The sequence below is a fragment of the Chroicocephalus ridibundus genome, chromosome 2 (assembly GCF_963924245.1).
Source record: "Chroicocephalus ridibundus chromosome 2, bChrRid1.1, whole genome shotgun sequence".
NCBI classification, from domain to species: domain Eukaryota; kingdom Metazoa; phylum Chordata; class Aves; order Charadriiformes; family Laridae; genus Chroicocephalus; species Chroicocephalus ridibundus.
This window is the reverse complement of record NC_086285.1, coordinates 118,392,940-118,408,933: the sequence shown is the minus strand read 5'-3', so window position 1 is coordinate 118,408,933 and position 15,994 is coordinate 118,392,940. Positions and strand designations below refer to the sequence as shown.

Below are 15,994 nucleotides of genomic sequence, written 5' to 3'. Positions count from 1 at the left end.
TTACTGTTTAATTAGTAAAGTAATGGTTGGATGGACTTCAGTCTCTTTCTTACTAACAAACAAATTTGTACTTTGTTCGAAGGTGGCATGTTGGTCATGAGGAATGTAGCTCTAGATGGGGCAGTTGCGATGTCAGATGACTCCAGCTGTCAGTCACAAAGTACATGTTGCTCACTGCCATAGGAAACTTTTCTAAGCAATGTAATATTGAATACAGAGCTGCAGAGTGCCGGGTGTGAGTTCATGCTTCTTTCTCATGGTGTCTAGGTTTTCCTCTCTACCTTGTGAATTTGGGTGCTTAATTCATGAGGCTGAGCGTGTGCCTCATATGTCTCTTCCTGCTGCTGTAGTGGATACCAGTTCCCCTTTGGTCTCATGCCCCATCTCCCAGTCCCACGGGGATGCTCCTAACACCGTAGAGAATCTCGGATGGTGCTGCCTGTCCATGGGCAGGCCTTCCAGCTCAGCTCTCGCAAGACCGAATAGTGAAGATTCCTGGCGAGTTTCTTCCCTGGCAATGACATTTCTCTTGGATTTTAGCCGCCTTCTTTTCTTTCTGATATTTCTGAGCTGGGCAGGAATTCTTTTGTCATCTTTTTGTCTAGACAGAGCTGGGGGCAGTGTCTGAAGCCTGGTGTGGGAGGTGTTTCTTTTCTTCTCCAACTCAAGAACAAAAAGAGAAGATTATTTGCCAATGAATTTTACAGTCTGTTTTGGCAGCCTGTGTCCCAGCAGGCTTTAGTCTGACTGGCTAAGCAGATTCAAAATACGTTGAAAATTAATGTTTTTTTCTTAACACATGATATGCAATTACACGTACATGTACGCCAGTAAAGCTATATAGAGTGTAGACTTCAGACAAGCAAGCAATTTGTTATTAGCAAGAATTCAGCTGGTGTAGTGGTGTGAGTGGACTGATGGGCAGAACAGCGAAGATGACACCGAGTAGCCTGAGAGCAGGCGCTCTCTCTCCCTGGAAGTCCTTACTGGGAATTTGAGGGGTATTTCACCTCCCACCCTAATCTGTCCCTTTCTAAAACTCCAAGCCACCAGCAAACACTGAAATTCAAAGCTGCAAAGCAAAGTCATTAGTTAATGGGTAAGAGAAAGAGCACCAGAAATTTCAGTCAGAATATGATTGCAACTGCTGGCTAAAACGAGAGGTAGCCTGTATGTACTTGTAATCAAATATACCGTATATATTTGTAATCAAATACGGAAATAAGCACAGCTTAAAAACATGGTGTATTTAATATTGTTCTAGGAATCTAATGGTCTCCAGTCTGCTGAGACAAGGAAGGGAAAGTAGCTTTTGAACTGCATCCATTCCTTTTCTCACTCATCCTGCCACACCTCCAAGCCTTAATATCTGTTAACATGGGAATTCTTATGTGGCCCGTTAGTATGATGTAATATCTCTTTTGCACCATACACCAACAAGAAAATGGACAGAAATCTCATCTACTCCATATAAATATTATATGGGTTTGCATAAACCTGCATGTTAGATGCTGTTTGCTTAAGAGAGAGAAGTTGATAATAGTTAATGTGAGCCCACCATCAACTTCATCACCTTTCTTCTCTTCAGGCTAAGTCCTCCAGGGCAATCGCACTTTCTCACCATGTATTTTTGCCTCTAGCCTGTAACTGAGATACTGAGTCTAACAGCAATACTATTAAGGACAGTTAACGGTAACAGCGGTGTTACCCAACACTTCTATTTCTTTCTGCTCCTTTGCATTTATACCTGAAAATAAGAGTTGTTCTTACAAACTTCACTGTGAAAAAAAGAAAGCTGCTGTATTCCCTGTGTGGTGATAGTGCTTGCATTTCTTGTGTAAATAGAAGCGTGGATTTGTATAGCATTGGTACTTCATGCAGATTAAATTGTGTAGGTTGCTCTCAGGTATTTTCCAAGTTTTATAGACTTTTTCAGTGCCCCTATTGCTATTTTCTAGAGCCCTCTGGTGGGGGGAGATTAGAAAAAAAAAAAAAAAAGAAGTGTCAGTTTACTGGTAGGGAAAACACTAGAAATTGGAGAGGAACAGTTTTTGCCATCACGCTAAGATTACATAGGCTGTATACGAGACAGCCTTTGTTATTTTTGAATCACAAAGAACACTCATTGTATTAACAGGATATATGAGTTCAGTCACTGAATGAGGTCAGTCACTAATGTCAATGAGTTAATTTATAGAGAAATGGTACAAGAGTGAGTAAAGCTCTTGTTCCTCACCATTTGAGAAGACTGAAGATTTCACGATGTGTATGTGCTCTTTCTCAGAATCAGAAAAAAGGGAAGCCCAGAATATTATATCAAAGGAAGAAATAACTTTTCTGTTTCTTCCAAAGGATTAAGTCACTAGCCCATAGAAAGCAGAGAACTGGTTCAACAATAGGTGTTTGGATTGCATGAGCAAGTCATATGAATCTTCAGTTGGCACGGAGCAGAGAGATTGCTTCTTTGATCAAGGTGGAAACATCTTATTTAAAGTAAAAAGTTGTTTTCTTCTGAAACTTCTCATTAAGGCTCTTTTGGAAGCCCCAGTATATTTTGTCTTCTTTTTTCCTGCCAAGTCTTCAGGCTGCTGAGGGTGGCGAGGGGAACTGGCAAGCACTGAAGGCGAAGCAGACACCCTGCTATGTAAGGGCTCACTTTTACGTTAAAGTCCATACAGGCAAAGCCTTTTGTGAAAGGCCCACGAGAATCAGTTTGGCACCACATAACCGCTGGAGTCCTCCTGTAGTCTGGAGAATCAGGCCATTTAGAAGCAAAAGGAGGAAAAGACACAAAACTAAATTCTCATTGCGGCGAGAAATACTTCTAGTGCTTCAATTCACCTTTGCCTTTGGGATGGAAATTATAGTTTAGATTATACTGAATTATAGTGCATTTTATTTTCTGAGGTTTTCTGCTCAAATAATGATTGGATAGGAGAATTTTTACCAAATCAGATTGTTTCATGCTGAATTCCTTGATAATTGCCTTGTTTTCTAGCTGAGTTCTTGATGATAAAATTTGTGGAATACTTACCATCACTGTAAGGCAAGATGTTTTTACCAGATTCCCTGAGGGTGGATAACGTAACTTAACATTGGAAGTTGGGGATCATCTTGCATTGCTCCTCAGCTTCTCTAAACAACATCCACTCTGTATGTGCAGAGACCCAGGTGTGGAATCTGTCCACGCGTGCTGAGATTTACCTGTATCTTCTGTCACGTCACCTAGAGTTCAAAGCACACATGATACCTTTGGCCTTTACACTTCAAACTTCCCGATGTATTTTAGGCACGACTGGTAAGCCAAAGAGGGCTTTAACTGTTAGCACAGCAAAGCACGTTTCAGGCCATCTATGCAAGAGAAAGCAGCTAAGGGTGGCTCTACTCCATAACCGGAATGGTTCTAACCAAGCTCCCATGTGCCTTCGGGAGCGACTCTGCATATGTCTATCTGTGATGCAGGATTTAATTGAGAAGTTTAAGTACATCCAGTCCAGTAGGCAGCCTTGGGCAGTAAAATACCAGGGAGCACAGAATCTCGAAGTGAAACCTTTAGCAGTCTGATTTTGTTTGCAGGATGGGACGGCTCCCTTGTGGATTGCATCGCAGATGGGTCATAGCGAAGTGGTGCGAGTAATGCTGCTCCGGGGAGCTGAGCGAGACGCCGCACGGGACGTGAGTAGCACTTCTTCCTGCACTCTGTCTGCGGCTTAACGCCTCTGAGCTTTTTTTGAGGCTGCAAGGCTGTCTGAATGGAGGCCCGGCGTCCCCAGAAGCTGTCTTGTTTGCCAGGTTGTAAAGTCCCACTGTGGGCTCCCTTTTTCCCGTTGTGTCTGGGACAGCTTCCTGGAGGGACCTTCTAGAATAAGGGAATGGAAATGTCCATACAAATGAGAGACACAGACGATATATGGTGTCATGAATTCATTTTACACTGAAGTTTTCACCTGCCAGAAGACAATCCTCCAGCTGTCCTAAAACCAGCAGCACATGTGGGGGTGCCTCCTCAAAGATGATGAGCGGAAGAGACCCTCCTCTCAGAGGTGTCGAGGAGAGATGGCGTTTCCCTCCAGACGAGGGGAATGCAGGTAAAGCATCATTGGTGACAACTGAACTGACCTTCCTCTCTCTTTACAGGATGGTACGACTGCTTTACTGAAGGCTGCCATTAAAGGGTACAACAATGTGATTGAAGAGTTGCTGAAATTCTCTCCCACGCTTGGCCTGCTGAAGGTTAGTAGTGAAACACATAGATTTTTAGGCAGAAACTCAAGAAGGCAAAGGGTCTGATGAAAGACCTGATGTTTATGGCTTGCCAGTGGAAGACGATATGGAGCTTAAACCCAAAAAAGTCAAGAGAAAAATGAAATTATCTTATCTTATTTAGCCTCTAACGCTAAACACAAATGAATCTTTTCAAATTAAATTGTGACTTTGATTTTTGGAATGAGGAAGCACATTGTGTCATAGATAGAATTCTCCCGCTTTTTGTCATCTGATTTTATTTCTACTATAAATGGATTGCTCTCGACGGTGCAGTTTGTAGCATTATCCCCTGCCTTCTATTGCATTTAGTCGGCAAAATATTATCCTAAGAGACCTGTTGTGACCAGATTCTCTACTTCATTTTGTTTTCCTCTGAATTCAAAAAACGCCTTGAAAAATAACAGATATTTGGAAACTGCTTTTTAATAGCTTATCTAATTTTGTGCCTCTAAATCACATACTTTGATAGCCTCTGTGCACGCAACTAATTGGCAATATTGATGTACTTGAAAATCCAGGTCACATTAACTGTGTTGTTAATTACAAGTATGAAATAGCTTCCACGCTTATTTGAACTGTCAGTTTCCAGCCACAAACGAAAAGCCAGCCATAAAAAAAATCATCATTCAGCTGTTTGACATTGAGACCATTAATCACGAGAGAAAGAAGATAAAATGCACAGATGGTTTCCGTTACTTCTTGTGCTTCTGTTTCACTTGCTAATGGCTGATTTTTGCCAGGCAGAAGCGAGTGCTATGTTCCTTTCACCTCTAATCTAATGACAAGAACACTTTTTAAAAGGAAATACTGCTGTGGTAAAGTGAACTTGACTCCCATTTTTATTAAAGCATTTAAAATCACCTCCTTCATAGCCCACTAGCCTGCCAGTGCTCTGTCTAAATCAGACCCATACCTTTGATGACCCAACCTCTTCCATGTTATTTCTTTCTTGTTCATAGGCTTGTTCTTTGCAAACATTTGTGTTTCACTGCCTTTTGATTTCTTCCCACGCACAGTACAAACATTTCCATTGGTATTTTCTAGAATGGGACCTCTGCTCTCCACGCGGCTGTCCTGAGTGGCAACGCGAGGACAGTGGCGCTGCTCCTCGAAGCTGGAGCGGACCCATGCTTGAGGAACAAGGTACGTCCTGCCATGCTGTCCTTGGTGAAGAGCAGGTGGGGAGCACCAAGCAGTGGAGCCGTGCATGCCCCCGTGGGTGGTGACAGTCCACGTTTCTCTGTTGGTCCGTGGTTGCCTCTCGATCCTCTCCTGAAGCACCACCGTTCAGTCCATTTGTTTCTGTATATAAGCATCAATCAGGGTGCTAGGCAGTACCACTGGTGGTGCTGGTAGTTGTGAAGTTACATCAATCTGAGAATAACCAAACCACGCAGCACAGGTTAAATTAACTATAGCTAGTCATGGGCTAGCTAGGTTGCATTTTAGGGAAACATTAGTCTGTTACTGCTTTTGATAAGTTGTAAGTTATATTCATGTCTTGTGAGAAATATGCAAGAAAGATATTTCAGTAGCAAGAGAAATATATATCTGTGTGCTTTGGGTAAGAAAACTTCGTTAGGATTCAGCACATTGCTAATGCAAAAAATATCCCACGCCTCTTTTCCTTATCTTACTATAAATCTGTTAGTTTATTGAAATAGTTTCATATTAATTTCACGGCAGCAACTTTTCTGCAGAAAACTTGTCTTGTTTTCATTCTGTAAAGTGTTTTAACATTACATGTTTGATAATTTCCATGAAAATGTCTTCTGCAGAGCTGTTTATGAACTATTTGCTGCTTGTAGTTGATATCTCGCTGGGTTTGTTAAGCTCTGAATGGGTGGTCTGGTATTTGCCTCTGGTTTATGGTTGGGCGAATGAAAGTTTGTAATACAAGTAATCTACCATGTACCTTCAAAATGTTTGTCATGTACTATAAAATCTGTGCCTGTTATTTCTGTATCATTCCACTTGATGGCAGCAGAGTTAATGCCTCACATACTGTAGTTTGTGTTAATAAGCATTTTGTTTTGATGCTATCATCCAAATAATGTGCAAGATTTTTCTGCTACTCATGGTCATTTGCAGCAGAAGGGTGTGCAGTATAAAAAAGTCTGTGGCTGTAACCTCTCCTACCGATTATTTTTCTTTTTCTTAAACAACGTGCAATTTGGCACAAGAGAGCACATTATACAGGACAGAAGTACAGATTTTCACAAGTAGCTTCATTATAAATACTTTATGTTACCAAAATTCATAGAATCAGAGACTCATAGAATAGTTTGGGTTGGAAGGGACCTTTACAGGTCATCTAGTCCAAACACCACCTGCAATGAGCAGGGACATCTTCAACTAGATCAGGTTGCTCAGAGACCCATCCAGCCTGACCTTGAATGTTTCCAGGGATGAGGCATCTACCACCTCTCAGGGCAACCTGTTCCACTGTTTCACCACCCTCAGTGTAAAAAATTCCTTCCTTATATCTAGTCTAAATCTTCCCTCTTTTAGTTTAAAGACACTACCCCTTCTCCTATCACAACAGGCCCTGCAATTGTATACAGTAAATACAGAACACCAAACTCTGATGTTCTATTATCAATCCTACAGAAAAGCACTGACTATTTCATAGCAATTAAAGTCTTTCCTTGGACTTTTATGGATTTTGGTACTTAAAGACCTGCCTCATATCCCCCAAAAAATCAGCAGCTATGTTCTCTTTTAATGGTGTGGCAGTAGCATAGGGAGGGGATCCCAAGGGATACCATTCAGCTTGGAAATCAGCACAAAATGAGCTGGCCGCTCAAATTCCATGCTAGGATTATTTTGAAGACTTAAGTGAGATTTGCACACTGTGTGGAAAGGTGACTTCTTCAGATATTTCCAACAGTGGTGGAGACAACACTCTAATAAGCATGTCATTATAATGCCTAGTACCATCTTCTGTAGAGCATAACGCTTTTAAGCCATAGTTTGGAAACACTCATTCATTTTTGCTAACCTGAAGGTTTTTTGTTCCAGGCAAACGAACTGCCGTCAGAACTAACAAAAAATGAACGCATTCTCCGACTCCTCCGCACGAAGGAAAAGCAAAGGAAAAGCTAATGCAGCCCTGCAGTAAATGCGGGTTTGACAGAGATGCGCCCTGACCACAGTAGCATGACAGTAACCCTAGGTTGCCCGAGAAGGGCTTGTTGGAACAGTCTGCAGAACTGAATAGCCTCTCCGGTACACGCTCCCTGAACGCATGAGGCCCTTGACACGGGATCGCCATGGGCTGGGGCCTCTGCCTGCCATTGCTGAGCGCAGAAGGACTGTGACGAGAGCAGGATTTGGCCTGGGAGCTGCGTTTGCACTGCAGCCCTGCCTGCACTCCAGGATCCCACCGGTCCAGCACCAGTGTTTGCTCCTCTGTGCCTGCAGCGTACGCATCCCCACACAAGCAAGTGCTCCCGCCGTTTCAGACACGCGTTCCCATACTGGCATGGCCGCAGAGCTGTAACGGGTGCCTCGGAGCAGCCAGCCCTCGTGCCAAAAGGACGCTCGGATCTTCTAGCTGTTTGGATGCAGTCAGTCCTGGAGCAGCTCCATGGTGCTGCTGCTCTCCCTTTGCTGGCAGAGCTAGCTCAGACCATTCCTCTCTACCTTCAAGTGCCGCATGGGGCTAGAGGTGAGATCCCACCTGCAACATCCCAACATCTCCTGCCAGCCCAGGGCTTTGGTAACATTTTTTCTGCTACATGAAGCTCCATAAAAATGATCCAGAGCATTACAAATTATGCCAAAAGCTACCGACCAAACAATAAGCAAGGATATGTCCTCCTCAGTTGTAGCATCTTCATCTGACAATCCATCCAGCAGCAGAAACACAGCAGAGCATTTTGTGATGTGTATGCAGTGCTATGGGGATCCATTCCCAACCCTACAGCCTACGTACGTGCATTTTTGTGGGTAGGGGAGGACCGGTTACTGAGCAAACCAAGCAGGGCATGTCATTCACTGGCACAAGTTCATGAGAAATTTAGCTGCCGGGCGCAACGGCACAGATGCTATACAAGTGATACATGTATGTCCTGCACACGCATATATGTGACACTATGGTTTCGTACCCACAGCTACTATGCAATGCACCCGTTCCCCAGGTCTGTGATGGGAGTTAAGGGAGAAGGGCACATGTCCAGGTGTTTCAACAGCTGGCAAGAGGGTTACACATAGGCACACTCAAACAGGTCCACTAATTAATGCAGGCATGGAAAAGGAATGCTCAGCAGCAGTTTTGACCTTTGTTGTGGTTGAGATGCTTAGACACGCTACTAGTGCCTATGTGGGGAGGGCAGTGCAGATTGTAGATGATTTGTGAAGAGCTATGCTTTAGCCATGTTGCTGGAAGACACCCCATTAAAACCCAGTCATTTTTGCTGTATAAACACTATATATTAAGTCCTGCTAGCCACAAAAACTTTAGAAATTATTTTATAGCAAGTTGAGGTATAGCGTTAATTCAGTACATAAATCCAGGCACTTCACTTGCCTTCAAACTTTGATGAATTACTGTAAAATTGCATAAAAAGTTGAGGACAGAGAAGATTGTAAGGAAACAAAATGTTCCCTGCTTAAAAAATGTCTGCCCAGGATTCAACTGAATTGTTGCACTTTTGCTTCAGTGAGTTAAAAAAATATCTTTTAGCGAGCTAGCACAAATGAATGTAGTTTACGTAGTGCAAATTAGACATATATATTACCAAATTGTTAGGTTATTCTTTTTATGAGTAAGTTAGGTAAGATGTCAGGGTTCTGGTGAAGAGAACAGAAGTGGGCATACCTTTGCTTGCGAGCTGGAATTGTTATTCATTTTCTATTCAGCATTAGAAAGGAAAGCTTTAAGCTTGCCAACAATATAAGAAGACACCAGGAAAATATTTGTTTAGGTAATTCATGCTGCTGTATTTTTAAATGAAAATAATGTTGTGCCTAATAGAAACTTGCAGACAAACTGGTACAGAACCAAAGAATTATGCAAGATGCTTTGAGGATGATTGTATCCAGGGTTAAGTTCTGCAAAAGACTAAAAAATACTGAGCATGCAGAAATCTCAAGAGCCTTACTGGGAACTTAAGTTGCATAGCATTGCATGGGACTGGACTCTAACTTCTTTAACAAGCAGCACTGGAGAGGATAGGTTTATTTGGAGCCCCCAGTGGGTTGAAGATTAACATATTGTATTGGAGAATGCTAAAGGGACTCTTGGCAGCCTGGCCTCAATATTGATCTTTCTCCCTAAAGTTTCTTCAGGTCAACAGCTGGGAACAGCCACACTCTTAAGATGAAAAGCCCTTTCACAGTTGTAAAGGAAGGGGATAATCATTAGAAGGTCTTCAGTAGTCATGCTGGGTGAGCAATAAATACTCTTGAAATCAGACAGGCTGTAGTGATCAAGCAGTCTTCCTAAAAAATGTGGACCCTCACCAGCAGTGGTGAGGGTCTCCTATTTTTTTCCTGATAGCAGAGCATAGGAGAAAGGACAGAGCAAGTCGACAGTGGTCCCGTGACAGCTGAAGTAAGCAAGCTGAGGCAACATGCAGGTGTCCAGTATCTGCAGGTGGCCTCTCCTTTCTGCCAGGTGTATTTTCTTGTGAGAGTGGTCTCACCCCAAAGTGGGCAGCTACTCAGCAAAGAGCTTCTTCTTGAACTATGCCTGCCCATGGGAAGACGCATGTCTGCCCACCACCATTTAGAGTTTCCAAGTCGTGTGTCCAGCTGCCTCCGTTCCTGGCCACCACAGCCCGGGCTCTCATGCAACAAGCAAAGAACACCTGGGATGCTGCATCCCGTACACAACATCTGCTGACCACCTTCTGAGAGGATGCAGTTACCAGGTCCTCTTTTTCTGAGCGATATTGGGCTATAACTGGCTTTTCTTATTTCTAAACAAAATCTGAAATGTGGGGCTAGGACAGGTTGAAGGAAGAGGCTTGTGGCTCCCTCCTCGCTCTCATTAGGGCTGGCTGATAGAGCACACAGGCTCTGTGTGTGCAGCTCCATGGTGGAGAACGGGCAGCGACGTCTTTCTCTGCCCTGTTCAGGCAGGGTTGAACCTAGCTTCAGCAAAGACACTTCAGCCAACACAGGACATTTAGGCATGGAAGCCTTCCTGTTAGGAGCATGTTTCATCTTGGAGCCTTTGGAGAGAGCGCTGGTTTTAGTTTTTCGTTCCCTGTAAACAAAAGGTGCTTATTCTGCCTGTAGATGGGCTCTGAAGTTGCAATACTGTTTCTCACCATGCAATTAACCTTTTCACAAAGAAACCTTAATAATTCTTAGTATTTATGTAGCTACTGTTATCTTTAAAGTGCTCAGTAAATACTGCTGTGGTTTGTTTGTTGTTCTAAAAGGGAAACCTGCTTTCCCTTCCTGGCTGAAGTGATTCACTAATATTGACAGTAGTTCTTTGCATAGTTGTTGTGCCTTTTGTGCAAGGCTTTCAAAGTGCTCTGTGGATGCTATTACCTTTGTAAGTTCCAAAATGCATTGCTGGGGGAGGCAGGACAATAGATGATTTCATGTAGCAGCTGTTCATCAGTTCATGTCAACAGACATGGGTAAATTTAGACTAGAAATTAAGGGGCACCAAATCCATTTCATAGACGGCCCGATGAAGGTAGGTACCATACAATGACATGAAATAGAACTGGGACAGGATAACAGGCCAAATTGCTTTTTGGGTTGAGTTTTGGGGATTCTTGTCCCCCAAGAATGCCATATATATATATCCATCTTACACCCCCCAAAAAAATAGCTGCAGTAGTACACTGCTTTTAGCTTTGCCTCTGCACATTCATATCCAGGGGCCCAGCTTGCTGTTGTCTCCACCTGGGATTTATGGAGGTGCTGCAGCCTGGTGACTTCCCATCAGCTGCAAGTGAGTACAAAGGATGTGCAACCGAGAACAGGCTACACTAATGAGTCAAGAAAAAGTATACGACATCTTTCTTTTATTTCACTAGTATCAAGCCAGTGTAAGATGGGCATGGCTTAAGGAAAGGCCTGCAGGGCAGAGAGAGAAGCGGCATCCCATCAGTGACATGATAGCGGTTGTAGCCTCAGATGTCCCAATTACATGGAGCAATTCATTTAAGATGATCACTGCCGTGCAGTGTGCAGGGACATCTGTTCAGTAATGATACAAGAGGCAATGTTGTACCTCCTGACTTGCACATGCTGTTCTTCCCTTGGAGCAAAACCATCTCACGATTGATCCACTCACCTTTGTTTAGTTTAGAAGAGCTGAGAGGATAAGAGCACCAGATCAAACACCTGCAGGTCATATTTAATGCACTTTTACAATGATGGTTATTTGCCTCAGAGTCAGAGCCTAATTGCAAGAATAATTCACACTCTTTATTCAGCCAGTCATGGTGACCATTGGGAAATCCATAAGTAAACCAAATCTCGTGTTGTCTCAGAAATTTCAGAATTGTACAGAAAATGAGGTAGCACAAAGCCCAGCCCATTTGTGCTTCGCTTAATATGAACACTGAACAGACACAAAATACTGCCTTTGTCTGGAACCCTTGAGTCAGCAGCGTTAAAATGTTAACGTTTGCTATGAGTCCAAACAAAGTTTATACACGAGGCTCTTTTTTCCAGCAACAGAATATTGTACTGCACACACGGGACTAAATGGAGCTGTGCCTTCTCACAGCAGCTCTGCATTTGGTCCTTGGGAATGTCACAATAGTTTCATACTTTTCTGAATTCCACAGTTTGGTTTGACCCGCCCTTTTAGGCATTTGATAAAACCTATATAAATTTATATAACTCCGTGTAAGACTAGTAGTCTGCAACAGGAATGTTGCTTTGCCAGAACACATTTTTCCATACCATCATTTCAATAAAAATTAATATACTACTGGGATTATCTTGTCTGTGTGCTTCAGTATTTCTTTCCTTGCTTCTGTATTCTACTCTTTCTCTTTGTAGAATATCAGAATTAATTTCCTATTTATGTAAAGACCACTTTGTTCTATTCCACTTGATTGATTAGACTTTTATTATTTTCCAGGTCTTTTCAGATGAGATAGCATTCACAAAACAAATAAAGCCAATGCCCTGGCTTGAGAAACAGGAAAACTTAATTTAGCTTGACATAACAAGGTTTGTTTCAAAGATCCAGACATCACTGACAGACTCCTCTTGACATTAACATCCATTAGATCAGATCTGAAGGGAAGATTATAAAAAGCAATTTAGGAACCAAAGGAATAAGACTATGCTTTTATTCAGTTAGTCAAACATGTCTTGGTTGTTCTTTTACTATTCCTAAATGTAAAACTGGTCCTTACACTGATCTGACCTACCTTAAAAAGAAGTCTACACCCTCCTGATATGCTTGTTATGGTATGCAGTGGATTATGAACATTATAAGAGAGGAAAAGAGTCTACACTGAAAACCATGGTTTTGACCTTGTGTTTGACATCCCAGGCTTTTTTGCCTCATTCCTACATTTTCCTATTGTAGTGAGCTACATTTTAAATCATCATAAAAAATTCCTACAGCCACAACTCAGTAAAGCACCTCCATCTATTCAGAGAATATCAAGAGAAAGTGCTGTGACTTATTCATGGCCTAAATCAGTACAAAGGATGATTTCTGGTAATGGAAGGCTCCTTAATTTTGCACATGAAAGCATAACAAAACAGTGTCAAGAGGCTGAAACTAGAAAAATTCGAACTTTAAGCTGTGGATTTTCAAAAGTGAGGATAATTATCTATTGAAAAAAAAATTGCTGAGATGATTCCTTCATCATTTGAGTAAAATTAAAAAAAAACAGAACAAAACAGTTACTTTTCATTCTGAAAGGTATGTTTCACCTGAAACATTTTGGTTTTGATTCAGGAATTACTGGATGAAATTATGTGATATGCAGGAACGAACATTATGTGATCATAATAGTCTCCTTGATCTTAAAATATATGAATCAATACAATTTTTGGTTTATCTCCTCACTGATTTAAAGAGATGCTAACTCTCATGAGATCAATAACTAGACCATATGCCTAGCAACTGTAGCTGTAGCCACATGGCAAAATGAAATATGAGACACATACCTAAGATGTCTCTAAATAACCCATTTCGCTCTCACAATGTTGACAAGGAATTTTAACAGGACTAATGCTTTAATGTTCTGGTTTTAACGTCGAGTCAGTTCGTTCAGAGCTGGCACAAGGGCTGTGTAGTGCTGCATCCTGCCAGGGAGCAGGGATCAGCAGGGTAATCTGGGATGTACCGGTGGGAAACACAGCTAAGTCAGGAAGGAACAAGGGATTTTTGCTGTGGCTAACGTTTTGCTGGCTGGGATGCACAGATGGAGCATGACACTAACCTACAACACAGACCTGAAGCAGACTGCAATTTTATATATACTGCACAGATGTGTTCTTGCATAGTATACACACATACATGTATGCATACAGACTTTGTATTCAGCATATGGGTATAGGTTCCTATAATCACCTTGGAAAAGGGATACCAGAACCTTGTGGTCTGCTTGTCCCGATTACGTTGCATGAAGAGGCAGAAGAACTATTCCACTTTCTGAAGACTCCAAGAACGGTCTCTGCAGGCGCTCCCTTGGCCACGCTACTGCATAGGACCCTACCCACTGGGACAAACTGTTATCAAATTTGACAAAATGTCTTCTGGTCCAGCCATAAACAGCCTGTTCCTCACATGAATTGTGGCTCATAAACCTGTCTCCCGCTCCTCCTGCCGAGCCTGATTTGGGTATTGCCCTCAGGGACTCCCCTCTGACAATTCTGCCCATATTCTCCACTTCAACAGCAAATCCTGAGTAACACAGCAAGTGGCAGCATGGTGCTCACAGGGACTCAGTAAACCAATGTTAATGCAAACCAGGAGCCATACGCAGCCATTAATAGGTCAAATCTTGAATTTGTTATCAAATAAGTGCTTATGCACAGTATCTGGCATTAAGTACACACCGCACCTATTTGCTCACAGCAACAAGCGCAGCATGTCTCCAGACTCCGCTGCAATAATAGGCTGCATTTCTACAGTATTTTCCTGTAGCTCACTGGCTGACACCTGCTTTTGGAGTTCTTAGACCACATGTTACCATACCATTGGCACCACTTTACAGAAGAGGAAATTGCACTGGAGAGGTTGGGACCTGCCCAGATCATACAGGAAGTTTGTCGCAAAAATTGAACAAACTTTGAATGGTTTGAATTCAAGTGCCAAGCTTTTTGCTACTAGGCAATAAATAACTTCGCCTAATTGTAATAAAAATGAACAAGTTTCAATGGCTTCAATGATAAATGCAGAAAGGATGGGATCTTAAAGGGTAACTATAGGACTTTCTAAGGTTAGAGAGGGACACATTGGCACAGGTTGGTAGAGCAGCCATCAAAATACAGTAGGGCAGATACAAAGATGAAAAGATAAAAAGACTTGATTAAGCATCACCTGACATACTACACGTATATTTAAGCGAACACTGGCAGCATCAGGCAGATTGCTGTCAGCTCCCTCAGTCTGATTTGATCCCACATGGGAAGTCTGAAGCCAAGAGCATCTGACCAAAGTAACAGGTGAATTGAGGCAGGTATAATTAAAAGGAGAGCAGGCTGCCACGGGTAAGGAAGGCTGACAAATGACAGCTGATGAAAAGAACATGATTTGCTTACAACACCAAATAGGAAACACCAGCTTTGTTTAGTACATGTATTATTCTGGTTTAGCTGGAAAAACAGGCTTGGAACAAGCTATAGTGGTTTGAGCTGGCTCTACCAAAAAAAGGGAGGCGTGAGAAACTGGGAGAAACTCCACACCCAGCTGTTGCAGCTTGTCTTCACACAGATTGCAAGATGTCCAAGCAAAATATCCCGCTTTCCCATGTGCTTGTGCAGGGTGTTGCTTAACGTAGCTCCCACTTCTTGCAAGTGCCTCTGGGTGCTATCGCAATAGAAATAAGAAAGGCTCATAATAAATTATAGAGAATAAACAGCGATGGACATTTTAATTGATTTTGCTGCAAAGCCATCACGTACTGTGTTTCCATTTGTACGGCAAGTAATTCTTCAGACAGATTGCCATCTAGAAATTGCAAGGCACTAGGCGCTTGAGTTTCTAGTGAAAGCTGCAACACAGGTTTCATTTCTGCATTGAGCAAAGCAATGGAAACAGAGTGAGGCCCACACCTCTGAAAGCAACGCTCAGGGCTTTCCGTCAAAGACGCAGAACAGAACAAAGCAGGCAGATATTTTACACGAGCTTCCCGGCAGGCACCTTTACACCATTCAGGGTATCCAGTGAGGGAAAGAGCTTATTTGATCCTAATGAACGATTAAAGGACTTCTTTGATATGATGTAGGCATCAAGTGACACCTTACACTGTGAATTAACACTAGCCTCCTCTTCCAGGCAGCAAAATTTAGTTTTGTATATGCTGCCGAGAACCAGAATAAGTATTCCGCATTAGCCTTCCAAGCAGGCAGTCCCTAACAGGTATGCATAATCCTGGGTTTAAAAGGGAACCTTGTAAGACATAACTTGATAAATATCCTTCAACGAGAGCAGCTGGGAGTGGGGATGGTCTCTTTTGGGCCATGTGTACCACAGACAAAGCAATGAGCTGCTGGCAGCATTGATCTGGGTTAACTATTCAGGGCTACTTTTTTCCCTGCCCGGAAGGAAAGAGGTAACTTT

At 42.5% G+C, this 15,994-nt stretch overlaps 1 protein-coding gene across 8 annotated transcripts in view; it reads left to right on the top strand.

Moving 5' to 3' along the window:
- ANKRD29 (ankyrin repeat domain 29) overlaps positions 1 to 12,170 on the top strand; it is a 31,699-nt gene extending 19,529 nt beyond the window's left edge. For all 8 annotated transcript variants that reach the window (XM_063326717.1, XM_063326715.1, XM_063326716.1 and 5 more), the window contains 4 exons: positions 3,577 to 3,675; positions 4,138 to 4,233; positions 5,311 to 5,409; positions 7,288 to 12,170. In XM_063326717.1, coding sequence (XP_063182787.1) covers positions 3,577 to 3,675; positions 4,138 to 4,233; positions 5,311 to 5,409; positions 7,288 to 7,371 — 378 coding nt within the window. In that variant the 3' untranslated portion in view covers positions 7,372 to 12,170. The remainder of the gene's footprint in view (positions 1 to 3,576; positions 3,676 to 4,137; positions 4,234 to 5,310; positions 5,410 to 7,287) is intronic.
- Positions 12,171 to 15,994: the final 3,824 nt, after the last annotated feature.